The sequence below is a fragment of the Pseudophryne corroboree genome, chromosome 3 (genome assembly GCF_028390025.1).
Source record: "Pseudophryne corroboree isolate aPseCor3 chromosome 3, aPseCor3.hap2, whole genome shotgun sequence".
Taxonomy (NCBI): Eukaryota; Metazoa; Chordata; class Amphibia; order Anura; family Myobatrachidae; genus Pseudophryne; species Pseudophryne corroboree.
Window position 1 is genome coordinate 359,376,361 of NC_086446.1, and position 25,685 is coordinate 359,402,045.

At 43.7% G+C, this 25,685-nt stretch overlaps 1 protein-coding gene across 1 annotated transcript in view; it reads right to left on the minus strand.

Moving 5' to 3' along the window:
- LOC135057272 (keratin, type I cytoskeletal 19-like) overlaps positions 1 to 25,685 on the minus strand; it is a 93,014-nt gene that overhangs the window by 28,162 nt on the left and 39,167 nt on the right. The window contains exons 4-8 of the mRNA XM_063963162.1: positions 25,160 to 25,316; positions 16,563 to 16,724; positions 14,314 to 14,439; positions 13,409 to 13,629; positions 2,821 to 2,852 (exon numbers count right to left, since the gene is read on the minus strand). Of these exons, the coding sequence (XP_063819232.1) occupies positions 2,821 to 2,852; positions 13,409 to 13,629; positions 14,314 to 14,439; positions 16,563 to 16,724; positions 25,160 to 25,316 (698 nt within the window). The remainder of the gene's footprint in view (positions 1 to 2,820; positions 2,853 to 13,408; positions 13,630 to 14,313; positions 14,440 to 16,562; positions 16,725 to 25,159; positions 25,317 to 25,685) is intronic.

Here is a 25,685-nt window from a genome sequence, read left to right on the forward strand (position 1 = left end):
TACTTAAATACCTGACCTACATGCAATTAAAAGCTTCTTCTGATTTTGCGATAAGTACTGTATATGAAATAGGTGACATATTGTAGATACTCAACTTAATGATTCCCCAATTGTGTTGGGGTTTATTCCGCACAAGACTTGTAAAGTAAGACAATGATGCTAAGACCAACTATTATAAGAGGAAACAGAGGATATATTACACGGCTTTTCTCTCTGAATATTATTAATAAATGCGTCAGTAAGGTGGGTAGCAGTTGATTTACCGGCGGACACAATACCGACAGTCATAATCCCGACAGCCATTGACCGACAGTCAAAATACCAACACGGTCAAAATACATTCATTATACTGACATGTCCAAGATGCCGACATAGTCAGAATACAGACATTTGAAATGCTGACATGTTAAAATGCCGACATGTGTTTTGATGGAATATTTGGACCCAAAACAGACTTGTTCATACTTTACCATCCCAGTGGACCTGGAGGGGTAATATAATAGTGTGCCGAGTGCAGCGAGATGCACGAAGGATGTTGAGTGCAGTGAGCCATGCGAGGGGACGCAGTACACTTACACGGTGTCCATGTCGACCTATGTTTACATTGACACCAAAAATCCCCAGAAAAACTCATGTCGGTATTTTGAAATATCGACATTTCAAATGTCGGTATTCTAACTATGTTGGCATTTTCAACATGTCGGCATAATGAATGTCCATATTTTGACCGTGTCTGTATTTTGACTGTTGGTCAATGGCTGTCGGGATTATGACCTTCGGTATTGTGTCCGTAGGTACATCATACCGAATCCAGTAAGGTGTATATATTATGAAATGTGTCATTTGTGAAAACTGGGAAATGCTTTTCAACGACTTTAAAAGGTACCACTAGACATTAGTGTCTCTGGCTTATACAGACACCATAATAAATTGTTATTTCTCATCCTCAAATTATGACGAGACGAGATTTTGGTCTCTGTGTATGTCATCCAGACATGATTGACACCATACTGTGATACATTTAACGGTTGACTAATATTAAGAGTAAAACTATTCCTAAGCTTTCACTTGCGGTAAGATGAATCACCCTTACTGATTACTATTTTTCTTTTGAAAGAGAAGGTTTATTACATACCCCTCAGCAATACATTTTCATACACATTTGTTCATAAAAATATTTCTCTTTGTTGTTGTATTGTGAGTAAAGTCTTATATATTTTACCTCGGTTTGAATAAAAGTTATATTTTAATAATTTCTATACATATTGTACACAGTGTGCCCCCCAAAAGGAGTATTTTCTTCTGGTATCCCATCCTCTTCTTGGGATGGTACTCAGTTTTGATATATTTTAGCTACTGTTACTATCAGCAGCCCTAAAATAGATTCTCAGTTTATTCATATAGTAAGGTGAAACCTATGAAGCACTAGAAATAGATTATTCAACTACAAAGTTACGCTTACAATGCATAACTTCCCATATTGCCAGTGCCCCTCAATTATCAAAGAGCAAGAAAAGGTTCTTGTATCTATTTTCACTTCTTTAACATCATAACATCAAAACAAGTATGGGCACATTTTATGGAATGGACAAGTTTCGAGTCTCATGTTTGTTTTGGTTGTCTATTTAAAAATTATGAAAACCATAGAAATAGCCTAATGATAGCCATTTTTAATTTCCAACTCAAAAGTTAAAATACAGTAGCATTATTATACATAAAAATTAGTGGGTTTTTTTTGAGGGTACCTTAAGTGGATATGTTGCCATAAGCAAAAAAATATGCACATGGCATAACTACAGCAAAGTGTCTATTATAACGATTCAAGAAAATCTGTCATGGATATAGTATGTCCCCACAGAAAAAAAGAAAGTAAAGATGCACACTCTTTAGTACTTAGCACTGCTAATCAGAATAATTATATTAAACTCTGCAATATAACATGGAGCAAAATTGAGATGCTTAGCATAAATTCTGGCCAAAAATATGGGCCTCTGCTGAACTGGGAGTTCCATGCCCTGGACTTGAACCTTAGTATTGGGACGCAACAGATGAGGTCACATGGTCACAGTTAATGAGCCATATTTTTGGCCAAAAATTATGCTAACACCTCAATTTTGCTTTATATTATATTGCAGAGTTTATTCTAATTATTTTGATTAGCAGTACTAAGCACTACAGAGTGTGCATCAGCATTTTCTTTTTTTTCTGTGGTGAACTACAAATCTCAGCATGTAAGCATCCCTCAGTAAATTTAGTATTAGAGTGTGCAGTCCAATGTGCCCACACACACATGTATGGATATTATATTTATATACATATATATATATATATATATATATATATATATATATGCCAAGTGCATCTGTACTTGAATTTTATTACTTAGCATTACCCTCATTATTAAAGGATAATTTAATTACAAATTATTTGCTTCTCAATAATTACAACAATTAGGACAATACAGCTACTTGATACCCTAATTAAATTTAGCTTGCTTTGGTAGTATAATATATATCTATTGTGAAAGAAGTACTCCAACCTCGGTAACATTTTACCTAAATCCCAATTTCTCAAACTAACAGTAACTGTAGTAGCCAGGTTACCAAGCTGTGAGAATACACCAAGAAGGTCTCGGCACCTGTGGTACTATTCGGTGGTGGAAGATGGGTTTTAGGCACATTTATGAGAATCTGTAGATACACACTAATCAAGAAATATTGTTTATATAAAAAAAACTCAATAAAATGTAATAATAGCATATACTGTAGTACAAAAGTTACTATTAAACAAGTAGAAATGTGCTTAACAATTTACACATACCTTCTGGGGCACAGGGTGTAGATTCTTTAACACTGCAAAATATAAAATGAGAATAAAAAGGTGACAAGTGCTTATAACATGCTTGTGGGTCGATTTTACAAGGATCTGTGTATTTTGCACCAGGGAATCTGAAACAGAATCCTTCCAGTATCTAGTCTGATTTTTCGGACAAAAGAATTACAAGAGGCTTTAATGAATACTTATTAAATTGAAAAATACATATATTTCTGTTATTCCATTACTGTAATAACAGTATTTTATTTTTAAATGTTCTTATGCAGGATAGTGTGTAACAATGCATTTAAACAACATAGGGTTTGATTCAGAGATGTACACAATGCCAATATTTACAGAGTTGATTGATCATGGGCCGAACATGCATATGCCATGGTCACACTGCACGCATACCAAAGTACCTTTGTGATGTTGCTCACAGTGAGGATTTATTCACAAAGATTGACAGTTGGGGACCATTTGGGCAAGGTAAAAGGGAGTTGTGGCAAAAAGGTAGATGTGTCATAACTGGTTTTATGGAAGGTATCAGCCTACAACTGCAGTCGCATATGCAGAAGACTTGGGACCAGCATTTCAGTTCCAGCATCCATTCACTTAGGGAGTTGATTATCAAAGGACTGGCAACAACCGCTGCATGTTTTTAGCTGCTGTTGGACATCTCAGGACATTTAAAGGCAGCTACAGCATTAGCATATTTTCGCACATTAGCTGCATACGGGATTGCAGCTGTGATTACATTAGCGTACATCTTTGAATCCAGCCTATACTGGCAATCTGAGTGTAATGATGCAAAGATAAGTCAATAAGATGAACAATAAGTCATACTATATGTCAAGATGCTGCCAGCCAATTCCACAAATATGCCAATTTGAGAATTGCCACATGCGACGTGCGGGTCACTTTTGGACACATGGGATTAATCAAACACCTTCAGCTGCCACCAGCAAAGACTTTTCAACGTATTACGGACGTTGCAGGTGTCTTTAGCTTTACATGTCACACACACTGCAATACTTAGAAAAATAGGTAGACATGAGCCACACGGGCCCTGAGTTCATAAGAATCACAGAATCAGAACAAAATTTAGATACTTAATTTCAAGAATATTTCAGAGCTTTAGTTGCAAAAAGGTTACAAAGATTATTAAGAATATTTTAAAAACACACACGGAATACAACAATCTCAATAAATGAAAATAAATAAAAAATTCAGAAAACCTAACTCACTCAAATAAACTTAGGTTTTTCTGCTGTGGGGGATTTCACAGATTAACTCACGTCATCTCCAACATATAAATTGAGTCCCCAAGAGATGTACCCCTTCTGTCCCCATGAGGGAGACAGATATAGTCTTCAGCTCCAGCAAGCCCCCTCCATTGGGATTTTTAACTACTTCCCTGCTGGACACTACACATACACCAGGTTTACATAATTGGTGCTTGGAAAAAGACAGGGGGAGGGGGTGTAGCCCAAAGGCATACTGTATGAATCTCTTTCAAATAGAGTGAGCTCTGGGCTTTGGGTGTCACATCTTCCTAAGCCTGGAGTTGTGGATTTGAAGTTTTAGAGGTTTATGACATTAGCCAGGAAATAAGATTCCTGACCATTCCAATCAGGACATTGTTGTCACACTTCCCTGGTCTGTTTACAAACCCCCTGTTTACATAACAAATGAATTGGGCTTATCAGACCTCAATGTCTAGAGCTTGGCAATATCTGCTTTTGATGTAGAAATGCAATCCCCTTTTACCACTTCATGTCAGGGTCCCAGACCACAGATATTTTATATTTGGGACAATATACAATTCTCCCTCTTATCAGTATTTATAACCTCTGGTCTGGTCATTGCACATTTCATACTTTATGGTCTGCAGATCTCCCCCAGCCTAGATGTATAGAGGTTAAATGCAGGACATTTCCTGTCAGCCATTTTGTCACATCTAAGCTGAAAGAATACAAAATTATATATATATATATATATATATATACATACAGTCACTTGAAAACATTATTGGTGATTATTCCTGCAGGTAATCACCACACCTTAGATCACATATAATTTGTGATCCTCCTTTCTGTATTTAAACATGAAACCATAGTAAAAAAAAAACCTGGCATGTACTGGTCAGGTAATTATGAGGAATAGCTGTAAAAAGAATACATTGTAGCAGTAGAGGTGAAAGATCTGGGAGGGAAGATGACAAGAGGGCGAGAGATGAGAAGATGAGAGCCAAGAGTTGGGCTACTGCTGGAATAAAAAAAACAAGTATAGAAGAGACTACTTTTCTCTGCAATTAGGTCAATATAGTTAACGGATCAGCCTAAGCCTCCAAATGAGCCCCTAAAAATAGTAAATAGTGTAATGGTATTAGTACAGAATGTCTGACAGTCAAAGGATAGAGGAGGGCTGGGAGCAGGAATAAAGAAAGTAATTTGACAAACACCAGGTTTGAATAATTTGAGAGATCTAGTGTAGAAAGTTCTTTTTCTACGGCTCCAAGATGCCAGACTTTTGCACTTAATGTTGACTGAATATAATTTAAATGTTGAACAATGTTTTAATGTATTTTAATATATTATATTTAATGGTTGTGGCTGCTGCACTAGAATATTTAATAGTTACCGTAAGTGTGTAGTTGTAGAATTGCATACACATATTTGTAAATGTATTGAATGTGCACTTTTTGGTAAAAGCATTTCTCTAATGTCCTAGAGGATGCTGGGACTCCGTAAGGACCATGGGGATAGACGGGCTCCGCAGGAGACATGGGCACTTTAAGAAAGACTTTGGATCTGGGTGTGCACTGGCTCCTCCCTCTATGCCTCTCCTCCAGGCCTCAGTTTGATACTGTGCCCAGTGGAGACTGGGTGCTTTCAGGGAGCTCTCCTGAGTTTCCTGTAAAAGAAAGTATTTTAGTTAGGTTTTTTATTTTCAGGGAGCCTGCTGGCAACAGACTCCCTGCATCGAGGGACTGAGGAGAGAGAAACAGACCAACTTCTCTGAGTTTCAGGGCTCTGTTTCTTAGGCTACTGGACACCATTAGCACCAGAGGGATCGGTACGCAGGTCTCACCCTCGCCGTCCGTCCCAGAGCCGCGACGCCGTCCTCCTCGCAGAGCCGGAAGAAAGAAGCCGAGTGAGTATGTGAGGAAAAGACTTCAGAGGCGGCAGAAGACATGATCTTCGTAAGAGGTAACGCACAGCAGTGAAGCGGTGCGCCATTGCTCCCATTCACCTCACACACTTCGGTCACTGTAAGGGTGCAGGGCGCAGGGGGGGCGCCCTGGGCAGCAATAAACACCTCAGGTGGCAAATACACATATATACATGTACAGCTGGGTACTGTACATGTATATAAAGAGCCCCCTCCAGGTTATTAGTAAATTTGAGCGGGACAGAAGCCCGCAGCCGAGGGGGCAGGTCTTCTCCCTCAGCACTCACCAGCGCCATTTTTTCTCCACAGCACCGCTGAGAGGAAGCTCCCCGGACTCTCCCCTGCTTGACACACAGTGTAAGAGGGTTTTAAAGTAGAGGGGGGGCACATAATTGGCGCATATACATTATACATAAGCGCTACTGGGTAAACATTCTGTGTTTTTTCCTGGGTCATATAGCGCTGGGGTGTGTGCTGGCATACTCTCTCTCTCTCTGTCTCTCCAAAGGGCCTGGCGGGGAACCTGTCTTCAGAAAAGTGCTTCCGTGTGTGTGTGTGTGTGTGTGTGTGTGTGTGTGTGTGTGTGTGTGTGTGTCGGTACGCACGTGTCGACATGTCTGAGGTTGAAGGCTCACCTAAGGAGGAGGGGGAGTGTATGAATATTAGGTCTCCGTCGGCAGTGCCGACACCTGACTGGATGGATATGTGGAATGTTTTAAGTGCTAATGTTAATTTATTGCACAAAAGATTAGACAAAGCTGAAGCTAGGGTACAGTCAGGGAGTCAACCCATGTCTGTCCCTATGTCGCCGGGACCTTCGGGGTCTCAGAAGCGCCCACTATCCCTAATAGTTGACACAGATACCGACACGGATTCAGACTCCAGTGTCAACTACGATGATGCAAAATTGCAGCCAATGGTGGCTAAATGTATTCGATATATAATTATCGCAATTAAAGATGTTTTGCATATTACTGAGGAACCTCCTGTCCCTGACACGAGGGTACACATGTATAAGGGAAAGAAACCTGAGGTCACCTTTCCCTCCTCACATGAGCTGAACGAATTATGCGAAAAAGCGTGGGAAACTCCAGACAAAAAACTGCAGATTCCCAAAAGGATTCTAACAGCGTATCCTTTCCCGTCACAGGACAGAATACGGTGGGAATCCTCCCCTAGGGTAGACAAAGCTTTGACACACTTATCAAAAAAGATAGCGCTCCCGTCCCAAGATACGGCTACCCTCAAGGATCCTGCTGACCGCAAGCATTAGGTTACCTTGAAGTCCATTTACACTCATTCTGGTACGTTGCTCAGGCCGGCAATTGCGTCGGCCTGGGTTTGTAGTGCTGTAGCAGCATGGACAGATTCTTTATCAGCGGATATTGAGACCCTTGATAAGGATACCATTTGAATGACCCTAGGGCATATAAAAGATGCTGTCTTATATATGAGGGATGCTCAAAGAGACATTAGTTTACTGGGTTCCAGAATAAACGCTATGTCCATTTCTGCTAGGCGAGTCTTATGGACCCGAAAGAGTTGTGGTGGTGTGGACTAGATGGCGCTATCGCTCAAGCGGTGATGGTGAATATGAGAGTGCTCAAAAAAATACTTAGCTGTGCCGTCTCCGGACGGAAAGTCAAGGGTGTTCAATGTTCAATACTTGATAGAGAGCTCAACCGTGTTCAAAAAATAGGAAAATTAAACAGAAGTATACAATGTGTAGTATTATCGCGTGAAACAAAATGAGGCAATAACGTAGTCTACGGTTTTTGCCGATAGGCTAGTAGGCTTCACTAGGCAATGTGAATGGTCAGAGAATTGGTGATCTTTTTAAACCAACAAATATAGACAGTGTTCTCATATAAACACACCTGACTTACAAAAAGACAGGTGTTGACATGCCCATAAAGGTATCTTTTCAAGATGTGACGTGCTCTTTATCAATTGGTGGTTGAAGACCAGGATCTAAATGGTATCTGCTATTGTGAGAGAGGGGCGTACCTAACACTCACGTGAGGGACGGTCGATATCCTCATATAGCGGTTTCTTTCAAGGTCTTCGTTCCAAAGGGGTTACCATGGTAGTTAAATATCCGATGCTGGAATACTGTATTTCTGCCCTTAATAATGGTTAGGCCTTTTCACCAACTGCTCAATAAAAAATCTTCCATGGCTGATGCTCCCAGAAACGCCAGACTTCTTGTGTTTCTGTTTTCAATGGGTCACCACTCACCTCCTTGGATACGTGTCTCCATGCAGAGACATTACTTTCAGATCCTGATTTGCTGAGCACCTTATTTGCAAGAGTGCCTGGTGTCTATATCCCCGACGGGTTAGGAAACGGGACCTTCCTCTCTCCTGCTGTATTGAGCCGCCTGCCGCCTGGATTTGCCGGCTTGCACCTGATCATCTGTGGCGGCTGAGTGTCTCTCTCCCGCTGTGTTGAGTCGCCCACTGCCTGGACTTGTACCTGGTTCACTGCTGGAGCTGCTCCTCGCTACCTTTTGGACTATCCACTGTCGGGTCTTATGGACCCGACAGTGGACGGGGGATGCCGGCTCAAAGAGGCATATGGAGTTTTTGCTGTACAAGGGTGAGGAATTGTTTGGAGAGAGCCTCATCTCCACAGCTACGGCAGGTAAATCGAATTTTTTGCCTTATGTTCCCTCACAATCTAAGAAAGCGCCTCATTATCAAATGCAGTCCTTCGTTCAAATAAAAGCAAAAGAGTACGTGGATCGTCCTTTCTTGCCAGGGGTAAGGGCAGAGGAAAAAAGCTGCACAAAACAGCTAGTTCCCAGGAACAGAAGTCCTCCCCGGCCTCTGCAAAATCCACCGCATGACGCTGGGGCTCCCCTGAGGGAGTCCGCTCCAGTGGGGGCACGTCTTCGACTTTTCAGCCACATCTGGGTTCAATCACAGGTGGATCCCTGGGCAATGGAAATTGTTTCCCAGGGATACAGGCTGGAATTCGAAGAGGTGCCTCCTCGCCGGTTTTTCAAATCAGCGCTACCAACTTCTCCCCTGGAAAGGGAGATAGTGTTACAGGCGATTCAAAAATTGTGTCTTCAACAAGTGGTGGCCGAGGTTCCCCTGCTTCAGAGGGGGAAGGGGTACTACTCAACCCTGTTTGTGGTCCCGAAACCGGACGGTTCGGTCAGACCCATTTTGAATTCAAAATCCCTGAACCTTTACTTAAAACGGTTCAAGTTCAAGATGGAATCGCTCAGAGCGGTCATCGCCAGCCTGGAAGGGGGGGATTTTATGGTATCGCTGGACATAAAGGATGCATACCTGCATGTTCCCATATATCCTCCTCATCAGACGTACCTGAGATTTGCGATACAGGATTGTCATTACCAATTTCAGACGTTGCCGTTTGGGCTTTCCACGGCCCCGAGAATTTTCACCAAGGTAATGGCGGAAATGATGGTACTCCTGCGAAAGCAGGGTCTCACAATTATCCCGTACTTGGACGATCTCCTCATAAAAGCGAGATCACAGGAGAAGTTGCAGAACAGCGTATCCCTTTCACTTAAGGTGTTACAGCGACACGGCTGGATTCTCAATATTCCAAAGTCGCAGCTGGATCCTACGACGCGCCTGTCTTTCTTGGGCATGATTCTGGACACAGACCAGAAAAGGGTTTTTCTTCCGGAAGAAAAAGCGCAGGAACTCATGACTCTAGTCAAGAACTTGTTGAAGCCGAAACAAGTGTCAGTGCATCATTGCACTCAAGTCCTGGAAAAAATGGTGGTGACATACGAAGCCATTCTCTTTGGCAGGTTCCATGCAAGGACTTTCCAGTGGGACCTATTGGACAAATGGTCCGGGTCACATCTGCACATGCATCAGTGGAACACCCTGTCCCCCAGGGCCAGGGTTTCTCTCCTGTGGTGGCTGCAGAGTGCTCACCTTCTAGAGGGCCGCAGGTTCAGCATTCAGGATTGGATCCTGGTGACCACGGACGCGAGCCTCTGCGGTTGGGGAGCAGTCACACAGGGAAGAAATTTCCAAGGCCTTTGGTCAAGTCAAGAGACTTATCTTCACATCAACATCCTGGAACTGAGGGCCATATTCAATGCCCTACGTCAAGCGGAGACCTTATTCGCGACCGACCGGTGCTGATTCAGTCGTACAACGTCACCGCAGTAGCTCATGTAAACTGCCAAGGCGGCACAAGGAGCAGAGTGGCGATGGCGGAAGCCACCAGAATTCTTCGCTGGGCGGAGAATCATGTAAGTGCACTGTCAGCAGTGTTCATTCCGGGAGTGGACAACTGGGAAGTAGACTTCCTCAGCCGACACGACCTGCATCCAGGAGAGTGGGGACTTCATCAGGAAGTCTTCGCACAGATTGCAAGTCGGTGGGGATTGCCCCAAATAGACATGATGGCGTCCCGTCTCAACAAAAAGCTACAAAGGTATTGCGCCAGGTCAAGAGATCCTCAGGCGGTAGCTGTGGACGCCCTAGTGACACCGTGGGTGTTCCAGTCAGTCTATGTATTTCCTCCTCTTCCTCTCATACCCAAGGTGTTGAGAATAATAAGAAAAAGAGGAGTGAGAACAATACTCATTGTTCCGGATTGGCCACGAAGGACCTGGTATCCGAATTTGCAGGAAATGCTCACAGAAGATCCGTGGCCTCTTCCTTTAAGACAGGACCTGTTGCAACAGGGTCCATGTCTGTTCCAAGACTTACCGCGGCTGCGTTTGACGGCATGGCGGTTGAACGCCGTATCCTAGCAGAAAAAGGTATTCCGGATGAGGTCATTCCTACGCTAATACAGGCTAGGAAGGGCGTGACATCTAAACATTATCACCGGATAAGGCGAAAATATGTTTCTTGGTGCGAGGCCAGGAATGCTCCTACGGAAGAATTCCATCTAGGCCGTTTTCTTCACTTCCTACAGACTGGAGTGAATTTAAAGTTAGGCTCCATTAAAGTTCAGATTTCGGCCTTATCCATTTTCTTTCAAAAGGAATTGGCCTCTCTGCCTGAAGTACAGACTTTTGTGAAGGGAGTACTGCATATTCATCCTCCTTTTGTGCCTCCGGTGGCGCCTTGGGACCTTAAAGTGGTGTTAAGTTTTCTTAAGTCACATTGGTTTGAACCACTTCAAACAGTGGAGTTGAAATATCTCACTTGATCATGTTGTTAGCCTTGGCTTCGGCTAGGCGAGTTTCGGAATTGGCGGCTTTATCACATAAAAGCCCCTATCTGGTTTTCCATATGGATAGAGCGGAATTGCGGACCCGTCCTCAATTCCTACCTAAGGTGGTCTCATTCTTTCATATGAACCAACCTATTGTCGTGCCTGTGGCTACACGGAACTTGGAGGATTCCAAGTCCCTTGATGTGGTCAGGGCTTTGAAGATTTACGTGGCCAGAATGGCTAGGATCAGAAAAACAGAAGCACTGTTTGTCCTATATGCAGCCAACAAGGTTGGCGGCCCTGCTTCAAAGCAGACTATTGCTCACTGGATCTGTAACACAATTCAGCAAGCGCATTCTACGGCAGGATTGCCGTTACCATAATCGGTTAAGGCCCATTCCACTAGGAAGGTGGGCTCTTCTTGGACGGCTGCCCGAGGGGTCTCAGCACTACAGCTGTGCCGAGCTGCTACTTGGTCAGGGTCAAACACCTTTGCAAAGTTCTATAAGTTTGATACCCTGGCTGAGGAGGACCTCCTGTTTGCTCAATCGGTGCTGCAGAGTCATCCGCACTCTCCCGCCCGTTTGGGAGCTTTGGTATAATCCCCATGGTCCTTACGGAGTCCCAGCATCCTCTAGGACGTTAGAGAAAATAAGATTTTAAACCTACCGGTAAATCTTTTTACCGTAGTCCGTAGAGGATGCTGGGCGCCCGTCCCAAGTGCGGACTATTTCTGCAAGACTTGTATATAGTTGTTGCTTTCATAAGGGTTATGTTATAGTTTCGTCGGTTATGGACCGATGATATGTTGTTTTCATACTGTTAACTAGATTGTATGTCACAGGTTATACGGTGTGATTGGTGTGGCTGGTATGAATCTTGCTCTTAGATTAACTAAAATCCTTTCCTCGTACTGTCCGTCTCCTCTGGGCACAGTTTCTCTAACTGAGGTCTGGAGGAGAGGCATAGAGGGAGGAGCCAGTGCACACCCAGATCCAAAGTCTTTCTTAAAGTGCCCATGTCTCCTGCGGAGCCGTGTATCCCCATGGTCCTTACGGAGTCCCAGCATCCTCTACGGACTACGAGAAAAAGATTTACCGGTAGGTTTAAAATCTTATTTTTTTTAGAGTTTGTATGCAATGGAAGACTAGTGTGTCAAGGGCCCTACACACTACCCAATTCCCGCAGATGCTGATATTGGCAGTGGCGGGGACCCGGTGGGGGGGGGGGGGGGGCGGCATCGGCAAGTGCATACACACTTGCCGATGCAGACGGGTCAGGCAGCAATGGTGGGTGGCAGCAGGGGGAATGACAGCCATGCTGTATCTGCATCTTTTAGAATGTGCGGGATCGCTCATCGTTAATGTAATTTAGTGTACACACTGGACGAGATTGTGAAAGATCTCACTCAGATCGGCCATTCTGAGTAAGATCTTTCAAAATCTTGTCTAGTGTGTATGGGGCTTAACACAGACACGGCTAATAACATGTCACTTTACCATGTGATAATCATTTGTTCTGGGACCAGTGTTGTGTATGGCTTTTGCAGCGGTGATTGGAAGCCTGGGGCAGCAGCGCAGACCAAAGCTTAAATAGTGGAGCCACACCAGATGGCGGATTTCCCACTAGGCACGTGAGGCACATGCTTAAGGGCAGCACTTGCTGGGGGGAGCACACCAGTCTGATTTAGGGCTGGGTGATTCTTTGTTTTTCTTCATTACAACTTATTTTTTGTAATATTTAATTTAGCAAATGATGGGGGCAGGAAAATGGACAGCAAACTGTGGTCCAGGAGTTCATAGTAGGCTGAGGCTTGGGCTGCTTTGGTGGTCTTGGAGCAGCCTGACTGGCACCCGAAATGAAGAGGGTAATGACGTGAATGGGAAAGGGATGACAGCCAATAATGTGGCAAGACGTAGCTTGACCCCTAAATCCACCCCTGGCCACACCCACAGCACCACAAACACTCCAATATCACTGGCCAGACATTTCCATGAATCCACAGGGATGCAGTGGAAAATGCATCATCTTAATGCTCATCGGCTACTGTGTTTAAGCAATAGGAAAATAGATAGAACACAATTTAAAAGGGGGTTTGAAATAAATGCCAACATTATCTATTCACAGTATTAGATGCAATGAAAAAAAAACAAGAGATGCTAGCAGCACTGTGTGCTTTACCAGTATGCTATGTAATGGTTAATGTATATGTTTTTTATACCTTAATGATGAGGGCACTGTCGTATAGTATTGTACTTACAGGTTGTCCTGTCCATCAAGCAAGCTTTTGTATGTAGCGATTTCCATTTCAAGATGGTTCTTCTGATCCATAAGATATCGATATGCTGAGTTTTGCCGTTTCAGTTCATTTCGTATTTCCACTAGTTCAGCCTCTACAGTGTCAATCATTTTCTGTAGCTGGGCAAGTTCTGCGCCGTAATTGGACTCAGTCTCTGTCAAAGAACCCTGAAGTGCTGATTTCTGTAATGGAATGATTCTGACATAGTCATCACATTTTATGTCATTATGTATCAATTTAAAATTGTAAATATGTACCAGCAAACACAAGGCAGCGATACGTTAGGCTATATTGATGTTCTGTAGAATCTAGCAGTTATCTTATCTTAGGCTGCAGGAGTGGGGATTAGGTTTAGGCTGAGGGGAAGGTGGGTTAGGTTTAGGCACCCCTGGGGAGGGTTAGGGTTAAGCTGCGAGTGGGTGAGGCTGCTAAAAGGGAGGGTTAGGGGCCATTGGGGGAAGGTAAATATACTTACCTTTCCCTGTCGGGATTCTCAATATCGGTATACCGCCGACCGGCATATCGATCCCAACCCGAATTAACATAAGAAAAATGCTACATTTATAACAACTTAGTGTCGAGATTGACAAAACATACAAGATGAGGAGAAAACACAATTTCAGTTATTAATGATAAAATGCAGCCAATAAATGTGTTAGGAACCAAGTGACATAGCTGCGACAAGATGCACAAAGTGATGTAATTAGTTTCCAGTGAGGTAATAGTAATTTCTTATGAATATAAACACAGCTCAAAAATATCTACTGTACAGTATGTATGTTACAGAATTAATTTAGGTTGGGAAATCACCAATACTGTACATCTAAATGTGGTAATGGAACCAAATATGTTAGTGCAGACCATACCATGTTCAACTGGCTCTGCAGTTCAGTCTCCAGATTCTTTACGCTGCGCCTCAAATCAAGCACCTCGATTTGAACTGACTGTAGATCTGCTGAGCTTGACTGAACCTGGCAACTCAGTTCTTCAGTCTATGGAAACAGAAAGTGTGTGGTATGGACAGGTGAATTCATTATTTTAGAAGGCAGTGGTACATAAAATAAGTATTGTATTGTCTATTAAATTACAACAATATTTATGGGATAGTGTACCACCCGTACTTGATGCATAGGGCTGAATTAGCCAGAGCAAAATAAAACCACAAAGATGTTAGTGGTTTCCCTTTTATACAGTAATGTGTTAATGAGGTTGTGGACTGGCAGCCTATCACAGTTTAAAGTGTGGATTTTGCATGATCATATTAATGATACCTCTTAACCAGTCATTCTTTTGCCCTTTTTGGATGTTGTTTCTCATTATGGTGGCAGTAAAAATGGCTGTGTAGATGAGTTGTCAGTTATTCCTCATCTTGGTGCACTCTCCTCAGCCAATGATGTATAATGATTGTCCCATCCAAGTGTGTCTAATCTTAGAGAGTGATTAACACCAGTGATTAATACCCCTTTTACACCGCCAGCTTCTAACATGGGTTATTGCACAAGAGCGTGCATAACCCATGTTGCTGTGCAGTGTAAAAGGGCCCAGTTGGAAAAATCCGGGTCGAGCAACACTGTATTTCAACTCGAGTAGCAAGCAGGGTTGACCACCTGTTCAACGCAGCTTGCTGTGCTGTCTAAATGAGAAGCCAGGACAATGTAACCCGTTTCCCGCTCACTCTGTGTGGATGGGCGGCACTTGGAGAACATGTGATCTCTAAGCGTCACCACCGCTTCGTCACCAGTGATGTCACCAACCAGGCAATATGCTGGGTTGGAAACAGCGGCGGCAAGGGGCCTGAGGTAGGTCGCAGCCGGGAAGCACCCATGTCAGGTTCCTGGGTGTGACCCGCCTCAGTAGGTATAAAAAGGGGTATTAGTTTGGAATGCATGACTGTCTTGCTTTATGTTGTGTGTTCTTGTTATCCAACACCATACTAATTTTAATCATTTAAAAAAAAATAATAATTATCAAATAATATTTGCCCAGTTATTAGCCAACTCCTGTTGTCATGTGTTTTATTTTAGTAGATACGTATGTTGCATATCTTTAAGGGATATAACCATGTTACCTATCTACCATTAGTGCATTTATGTCAAGTGTAACAGGTCACATGTCATAGAGTTCTGATATGACTACTATTATCCATTATAATTTAGTGGAGCGATGAATTATACACTATAATACACTGGGATTCCCTATGAACACAGAATTTACCATTCATAAGTGTTAAAATCTCAACTCACTTTTTAAAATATTATACATATCTTAGCATGAATTTTGTATGTTTATAGGATAAGAGGCTGAGGCGAGTGCACATCTTATTGTAAAATACTGTACAGTATATTGGGGGTTATTCAGGTTTATTAGCAAACCAAAAAAGTTAGCAATTGGGCAAAACCATGTTGTAAAGCAAGGGGGGCAGATGTAACATGTGCAAAGTGATTTAGGTTTGGGTGGGTTATATTGTTTCTGTGTATGGTAAATACTGGCTGCTTAATTTGTACACTGCAATTTGCTGTAGATTTCAGTTTGAACACACCCCACCCAAATCTAACTCTCTCTGCACATTACATCTGCCGCACCTGCAGTGCTACATAGTTTTGCCCGATTACTAACTTTTTTGGTTTGCTAACAAACCTAAATAAGGCCCACTATATGTGTGCTAAAATATGTCAAAGTATTCCATGATCCTAGAAATGTACAAGACCACATGTTGAGTGCTATTATACAATGTGAATTCTATTACACTTTTTTAGCACAAGTTTCAAATTGAAACAAAATAAGTCGCTCATATGAAGTTACATTTACATTCAATTGTGTTTTGCCACACTAATTCTTGCTATGCATTTTCCCTCAGAATTCTTTCAATATAAAGACATAGATTACCTGAGAACTGTAACCTCACTACTCTTCACATGTAAATAATGGCATCTCTACTCACCTATATACAAGAACATATTTTATGAGTTTTTACATATACTGTATTCTTGTTATGTTTTTAATGAAATAAAATTAGCTATTTTTGTTTTACTTATAGATCCCATATTTGTGTATTAGAGGAGCAAAAGTGTAGCAAAATCAAACATACATCATTTATACTATAAAAGATGGGTACCCTTGCTTGGAACATAACTTCAACATCGATCATGTTCCTCTCCATCAGGCTTTCATATGCTGCACGAATCTCCGTCAGGACTCTGTTCAGGTCTTCAGCTGGAGCAGCGTCCAGCTCCACATTCACCGTGGCTCCCAACTGACCTTGCAGGGAGTTTACCTCCTAGAAATATTCAGATTAAATAACATACTTCCAAGGGAAAAGCATCTTTCTACACATTAGTTAGGAAGACATTTGTAGGATACAATCTTCAGCAATGTAGTCATGAATTTTACATTTTAGTATAAGAGGACTCCAGTCAAAACATATATTTCCATAAAAGTCCTATCCCATTAGGTTTGAGGTGTCACCATTTCCCATCAGATACAACTCACTGGGTTGCACTGGAGGGCTCGTTGGAGGGGCCGACAGGGTTTAGGACGGCTCCTCCTTCACCCACAGCAGTGAGCAGTCTGTCGCTACAGCTGCTGTGCTGTGTGCTGGGCTGTAGTGGGTCTAGGAAGATTCTGGCTGTGGCTGAGGAACACATGGTGTGTGTCCCTCGTCTGCCTCCTAAATTATATTTTTAAGGTTTTTTTTTAAACAAGGAATGGTCATGCTTCTCCCCCTGATTAGGCTACACCCTCTGAAAGTACCTGCACCCAATGCCACTCTCTTTGGCCTTGCTGGGCTGTATGGAGTAAATGCAAGTTTCATCACTAGAGATTACTCTCAATCAAATGACTAGCTATTCCACCATTACTTTGTCCACTATCTGAAGTTTCTGAGCTCAGCACAAAGTTCCATGCAGTTACCAATTAAACTAAGGACTCGGGCATATAAACTTCTCCTGTCTGCCAAATAGCCTATGCATAAGTGCCACCATCTGTTAGGAACTATTTTCACAGTAGGCTATCAAAACAAAATAAAGTCATGAGAGGAGGGGAAGGTAAAAGTTGCAAAAATATGTAACCTCTAAAACAGTGATGTGGAACCTTTGGCATTCCCGCTGTTGTTGAACTACACATCCCAGCATGCCCTGCTACAGTTTTGTTATTTGGCCATGCTAAAACTGAAGCAGAGCATGCTGAGATGTGTTGTTCAACAACAGCTGGAGGGCCGAAGGTTCTCCATCACTGCTCTAAAATGTCAACAGCTTTGTATGCATTATAAATGACACTTACATAGATTGTTCCAGACAGTAAATTTGCCTGCAGATTTTGTTTATTTATTTTTTAAATAAACACTGAAAAACTCTGGTTGCATAATTAGTCAACCCCTGTGCAAATAAAAGCTACTGCCCTAACAATTGGTTTTCAATTAACCGCTACCTGTCAATCATTAAAAAAGTCAGCTTTCAACCCTTATGTCAAATAAAATTGGACATACTGTAAATCTGAAGGAAAGCTGTGAAAGTGAAGACCAAAGAGGGAGGGTGGCTAGGAACAAGGCATTACTAAAGAAAAATTATAACAAAGCACACCTGGAATTTGCCAGAAAGCAGAGAGTGAAACAACTAAAAATTGGGATATGGTTTTGCAGTTAGAAGACACAAAAATTGAGCATTTTGACTCCAATTAAATATGGTATGTATACTATGTATGTCACAAACCTAACTGCCTATTTCTCAGCAAACACTACTCCAGCAGTAAAATATTAGGTGACAGCTTCATGTTGTGGTGTTGCTTTCTTTCAGCAGGGACTGGGCATCTTGTTAAAATGAATGAACCAGTGGATGGTGCAATACACATGGAGATACTGCAAGACAACCTGCTTCAGTCTGCTGGATGACTAAAGCTAGGGAGAAAGGGGGTAATTCAGATCTGATCGCTGCTCTGCGTCTTTGCACAGCAGGCGATCAGGTCTGTACTGCGCATGTGTATGCAACGCAATGCACCAGAGCATCAGACGACTGCACCAGGCATCGGTGCATAGTGACGGGATGGTGCGAAAAAAAGTGATCGCACGGTCGATCGCAAGGTGACTGACAGGAAGAGGCCGTTTGTGGGTGGCAACTGACCATTTTGTAGGAGTGTCCGGGAAAACGCAGGAGGGAGCAGGCGTTTGGTGGCAGGATTTCTGACGTCAACTCCGGCCCTGATCATCGCAGCGGCTGAGTAAGTCCTGGGCTGAGCAAAGACATGAGTTTGTGCAGCTCTCCAACAAATGCGATTGCACACCTGCACACAGCAAATACCCTCCCCCTGTAGGAGGCGACTACCCGATCGCAGGGATGCAAAAAACACACCCTAGCGATCATATCTGAATTACCCCCAAAGTTCCTTTCAGCAGAACAATGATACCAAGCACAAGGCCAAAGCAAGATTGATTTAAGTAAATAATAAAAATGTGAATGTTGTACAATGAACAAGTTAAAGTCCAGATCTTAATCCAACTGAGACTCTGTTGCACTATTTGAAAATCGCAATCCACAAGCATCATTTAACCAACCAGAACAACCTGGAGCAGATCTAGGCAAAAATACCTCCCAAATAAATTTGGTAGAAACTTATCCCACCAGATGTAATGCTGGTATTGTAGCAAATAATAGGGTTTTAATTACCTACCGGTAAATCCTTTTCTCGTAGTCCGTAGAGGATGCTGGGGTCCACATTAGTACCATGGGGTATAGATGGGTCCACTAGGAGCCATGGGCACTTTAAGAGTTTAATAGTTTGGTTTGGCTCTTCCCTCTATGCCCCTCCTACCAGACTCAGTCTAGAAACTGTGGCCGAGGAGATGGACATACTTCGAGAGAAGGAAATACACAGATAGTGGTGAGACTCACACCAGCTCACATGTACAACAAAAGGAAATGGCTGAACTAACAAACTGAACCAAGTAACAATGCAGGAATATGAAGCACTGGGCGGGCGCCCAGCATCCTCTATGGACTACGAGAAAAGGATTTACCGGTAGGTAATTAAAATCCTATTTTCTCTTGTGTCCTAGAGGATGCTGGGGTCCATTGTAGTACCATGGGGATGTACCAAAGCTCCCAGTACAGGAGGGAGAGTGCTGAGGTTCCTGCAGAACTGCTTGACCAAACTTTAGGTCCTCTGAGGCCAAAGTATCAAACTTGCCGAACTTAGCAAACGTGTTCGACCCTGACTAAGTAGCTGCTCGGCCAAGCTGTAAAGCCGAGACACCCCGGGCAGCCACCCAGGAAGAATCCACTTTACGAGTAGAAAGGGCCTTAACAGATTTTGGACACGGCAAGCCTGCTGCAGAATAAGCATGCTAGATAGTGAACCTAATCCAGTGAGAAATTGTCTGCTTAGAAGCAGGACACCCAACCTTGTTGGGATAATAAAGGACAAACAGAGCGTTCGAATTCCTGTGACGAGAAGTTCACAACATCCAAGGACTTTGAGGTAATTGAGGAGTCAGTAGCCACTGGCACCACAATAGGTTGGTTGATATGAAAAGCCGACACAACCTTTGGAAGAAATTGCTGACACGTTCTGAGCTCAGCTCTATCCTCATGGAAAATCAAGTAGGGACTCTTGCATGACAATGCCCCCAATTCTGACACACGTCGAGCAGACGCCAATGCCAACAGAGTGACCACCTTCCAAGTAAGAAACTTGACGTTCACGTCCTGTAAAGGCTCAAACCAATCCAATTGCAGGAACTGCAGCACCACATTAAGATCCCAAGGTGCCGTAGGAGGCACAAAGGGTGGTTGCATATGCAGAACCCCTTTCAAGAACTTCTGAACCTCAGGAAGAGCCGCCAATTGTTTCTGGAAGAAAATGGACAAGGCCTAAATCTGGACCTTGATGGAGCCCAAGCTTAGGTCTACAACCAACCAAGTTGAATTTCCACCGTAGGAAACTTATTAAATTCACACCAAGACACATACTTTTTCCAAATGCGATGGTAATGTTTTGACGTTACTCCCTTCCTAGCCTGTATCAGGGTAGGAATGACCTTTCTCGAAATGCCTTTCCGAGCTAAGATCTGGCGTTCAATCTCCATGCCGTCAAACATAGCCATGGTAAGTCTTGATAGGCGAACGGCTCCTGTTGGAGAAGGTCCTTTCAAAGATGAAGAGGCCTCGGATCCTCCAGCAGTAATTCCAGAAGATCCGCGTACCAAGCCCTTCTTGGCCAGTCTGTAGTAATGATGATCACCTGAACTCTTGTTCTTTTTATTAGTTTGAGAATCCTTGGGATGAGTGGAAGTGGAGGTAACACATACACTGACTGGAGCACCCACGGAGTTATCAGGGCGTCCACTGCCACTGCTTGCAGGTCCCTTGACCTGGAACAGTACCTCCGAAGCTTCTTGTTGAGGCAAGAGGCCATCATGTCTATCTGAGGTACACCCTATCGGCTTGTTACCTCTGCGAACACCTCCGGGTGGAGGCCCCATTCTCCTGGATGGAGATCGTGTCTGCTGAGGAAGTCCGCTTCCCAGTTGTCCACTCCCGGAATGAAGATTGCTGACAGCGCCACTGCGTGCCTTTCTGCCCAGAGGAGGATTCTTGTTAACTCTGACATTGCCGATTTGCTCTTCGTTCCGCCCTGTCGGTTTATGTAGGACACTGCTGTTACATTGTCCGACTGAATCTGAATGGCCTGATCTTACAGAAGATGAGCCGCTTGTAGAAGGCCATTGTATATGGCCCGTAGTTCCAGAATGTTTATCGGAAGGATGGATTCCAGACTTGACCACTTGCCTTGGAAGTTTTCCCCTTGGGTGACCGCTCCCCAACCTCTGAGACTTGCATCCGTGGTTAGAAGGATCCAATTCTTAATCCCGAACCTGCGGCCCTTGAGTAGATGAGAAGTTTGCAGCCACCAGAGGAGTGAAATTCTGGCTTTTGGCGACAGGCGTATCCGCTGGTGCATGTGAAGGTGTGATCCCGACCATTTGTCTAGGAGATCCAGTTGGAAGGACCTCGCATGGAATCTTCCGTACTGAAGAGCCTCTTAAGAGGCCAACATCTTCCACAGAAGGCGAATGCACTGCTGAACCGATACCCGGGCCTGCTTCAGGACATCCCGTACCATTGATTGGATCACCAACGCTGTCTCTACTGGCAGAAACACCCTCTGCACTTCCGTGTCGAGTATCATCCCTTGGAAGGGCAGTCTCCTTGTCGGCTCCAAATGTGACTTTGGAAGGTTCAGGATCCACCCATGATCCTGGAGTTTGCCTTTATCAGCAGATCATCCAGATATGGAATTATGTTCACTCCTTGCCTGCGGAGGAGTAAAAACATCTCTGCCATGACATTGGTGAACACTCTCAGTGCTGTGGAGAGGCCAAAAGGCAGTGCCTGGAACTGATAGTGACAATCCAGCAGCGCAAATCTGAAATAAGCCTGGTGATGCGGCCAGATCAGAATGTGAAGGTATGCATCCTTGATATCCAGGCATACCAGGAATTCCCCCCTCCTCCAGACCTGAGATCACCGCTCTCAGAGACTCCATCTTGAATTTGAATTCCCTCAAGTAGGGGTTCAATGACTTTAGGTTTAATATTGGCCTTACCGAACCATCCGGTTTCGGTACCACAAAGAGGTTTGAGTAATAACCCTTGTGTTATAGGTGGAGTGGAACAGGAACAATGACATTTGTTTGGCTTCCTGTAGAATAGCGCTGTCTGTCAGTGAAACTGGTAAGCCTGGTTTGAAGAATCTGTGAGGTGGGAGTTCTTGAAACCCCAGTCTGTATCCCTGGGCCACAATATCCTTTACCCAGGGGTCTTGGCATGATGACGCCCAAACATGGCTGAAAGCTTTTAGTCTCGCTCCCACCTGCCCAACCTCCAGGCTGGGAGGTCCACCATCATGCTGAAGATTTTGAGGAAGTAGAACCTGGTTTCTGTTCCTGGGAACCTGATGGTGCAGGTTTTCTGGACTTTCCCCGACCTCCTCTAAAGAAGGTGGGATGGGGTTTGGATTTCTTAAATTTTGCGGTCTGAAAGGACTGCAGTGTAGGCGAAGGATAAGATTTCCTAGCCATTGGTGCTGCTGAGGGAAGAGAGGTTGACTAACCCGCATTTGCCGTGGAGATCCATGCATCCAAAGCATCCCCAAACAGAGCCTGACCTGTGAAGGGTAGGTTCTCCACACTTCTTTTGGATTCCGCATCCGCAGTCCATTGGCGTAGCCAGAGTCCTCTGCATGCCAAGACCACCAGAGAAGAAGGTTGTGCATTCAGCATGCCAAGGTCTTTCATGGTCAGAACAAATCAATGTCACTTCTATCCATAGTACCTAAGTCCTCTAGCAATGTACCTGACCACTTTACTATGGCTTTAGAAATCCACGCACAAGCAATAGTGGGCCGTAAAGCAACGCCATTAGCTGTGTATAGTGTAGTCTCAATCTTACGGTCAGCCGGTTCTTTTAAATCGGTTGAACCAGGAACAGGTAAAACCACCTTTTTTGACAACCTAGATACAGATGCGTCAACTATAGGTGGGTTTTCCCACTTTTTCCTATCCTCTTCAGGAAAAGGAAAAGCAATGAGAACCCTTTTTGGGATCTGGAATTTTTTCTCTGGGTTTTCCCAGGATTTTTCAAATAAAGAGTTTAATTCCTTGGAAGCCGGAAAGGTAAGCGAGGATGTCTTACTTTCTGTGAAATAAGATTCCTTTAGCCAGGGATGCATATCCCCATCACCGTCCCCTGTATCAGAGTTGGTATCAGTGTCAGCTTGCATTATCTGGGCAAGTGTATGCTTTTGTGGGTATGTAGGTGGGGTTTTTGATGAAGTAGTGGGGGCCAAATACTGTAACCGCTCCACCGATTTCCTCAAAAACTGCGTCTATTTCTCAGTATGTGACAACCTTGTAGAAATCTGGGCTATCATTCCCCTTAAGGAATCCACCCATGGGGTTTCTGATTCAGAAGGTTGAGACAGTATATTGCAGTCCTGAGTACATGGAATAAACTCCTCAGGAGAAGATAAACACTCTGCAGCACAGGACACAGAGTCCTTAGACATGGTGATGTGGGATATATACACACACACACACGAAAATGTCAGCTACAGTTTCCCCCAGAGTACCTTCAGAGAGTCACAGATCCTAAGGAGCCAGCCACATAGCACCCTAGTGAGCAATTATTATGATAAAAGCCCGGCGCTGAGTAACCAACCTTAATAGGTTGATTATTACTAACAATGCACTCCCCCCTGTCTATAAGACCCTGGTACCGCAGTAACTGGAGTTATCTGGGGAGTCAGCGCTCCCTGTCAGCGTCTTCTTGTATGTCTGCAGGGAGGAAAATGGTGCTGGTGAATGCTGGATCCGCTCTGAGGAGAAGCTCCGCCCCCTGTAATGGCATGCGGCTTCCCGCACAAATTTAATTATACTGGCCGGCGGCATCTATGCTAACAGCGGGATTAGCCCCTGTTAGCATCTGTGACCAGTTTAGGGTGACCGCACTGGCCCATGACGCCCCTCCAAGCGCCTACACTAAGTGTTGCTGAGCCTTCCTGAAGCGCAGCATGTCAGAGCTGCGCTCCCACCCTTGTGCCGCCATACCCGTCGGTGACCCGCTAACTGGGACGCCGGCGCTTTACTCACCACCTTCTATCTTCTGGCTCTGTTAGGGGGTGGCGGCCATGCTGCGGGAGTGAGTGGTCGCCTCGTGGGCTTACGATCATCACCCTCAGGAGCTCAGTGTCCTGTCAGCGGAGATAGAGAACCATTAACTTCTAGAGTTGGTTCCTACTCCTCCCCATGTCCCACGAAGCAGGAAGGCTGTTTCAAGCAGTCTTCCTGTACCTAATGTTCTAATAAAATTTTAAAAAACTAAGAAAACTCCTAGGATCTCCCCTAGCTGTGAATGGCTCCTCCGGGCACATTTTCTAAAATGAATCTGGTAAAAGGGGCATAGAGGGAGGAGCCAGCCCACACTATTAATCTCTTAAAGTGCCCATGGCTCCTAGTGGACCTGTTTATGGTACTAATGTGGACTCTAGCATCCTCTAGGATGTAAGAGAAATGTGTATTAGTAAAAGTGTGCGGAGGTTGAGTACTTACACAAGGAGAATTTTTCAGTTTTTTTATGTAACCACCTTCATCACGGGCACAAAGCACATAGGACAAAATTGACTAGGCACTTAACTGGATAATTATTTCCCCAAAGTACACTTAGCAGTTAGAAAATGTTTTTTTTTTTTGCCATTTTATTACTTGTAGAACATATTTTTTAAAATGGGTGTTTATTTGAACCCCCCTCCGTAGGCACCCATTGTAATGGTGCCTGCCAACCCACAGCGGCACTATTTCCCAGTGGCATTACCCCCACCCCCTAGTTGTAATAGAGCCCCAGTGGAATTTCCCCCCACCACCAGTGTCCATAGAACCCCAATGAGGCATGAGTGGACGTGAGCATCATGATCAGCTCATACCCATATATATTATGCCTCCTTCCTCCTCAGTGCTGTCAGATCTTGTCTTCTATCATGAAATTTACCTGGTATGATCAATCCCCTTAAAAGCTTAAAATGTGTGCTTCACTTTTCTAGCATTATATAATAGTTTTAGTGGACTGTATAAGGACTAATGTTTATTGTTTATGTATTTACTGTGACATCTCCTGATCCTATGAATAAGCACACTGGAAACAACACTGGCTACATCAGCAAACATTACCTCATCGTGGTTTTTCTTCATTTGTTTTAGTTCCTCCTGGAGCTCTTGAAACTGCATTTCAAGGTCACATTTTTCCTTATTTACTCCCTCCAGGACTTTGTTAAGTCCATTTACATCTGCCTGAACATGATTCCTCAGCTTAAATTCAATATCAAGCCTATTGTTTGGGAAAGAGACAATTAATACTATAAGAATAAGAGTAAAATCTAAATTAATGCAGGTTTCACCAAATGAATTATCAGTAACAGTTCTTTAACACCAGTAGTTAATTAAATAGTTGTTACAGGTTAGTGGTTCAATTTTATCCATAGAACATCGAAGAGCACCAAATATATCATGATGAGGAATCGCATAAACTTGTTTCACGTTTCATGGAAGCGCTGCTTCTTAGTTGGTCAACATACTAACAACTTACTACAAAAAGGATATCCTGGAGCTAGAAAAGGTTCAGAAGCGGGTGACCAAACTAATTAAGGGTATAGAGATGCTGGAATACGAGGAAAGGCTTGCAAGACTAGGCATGTTT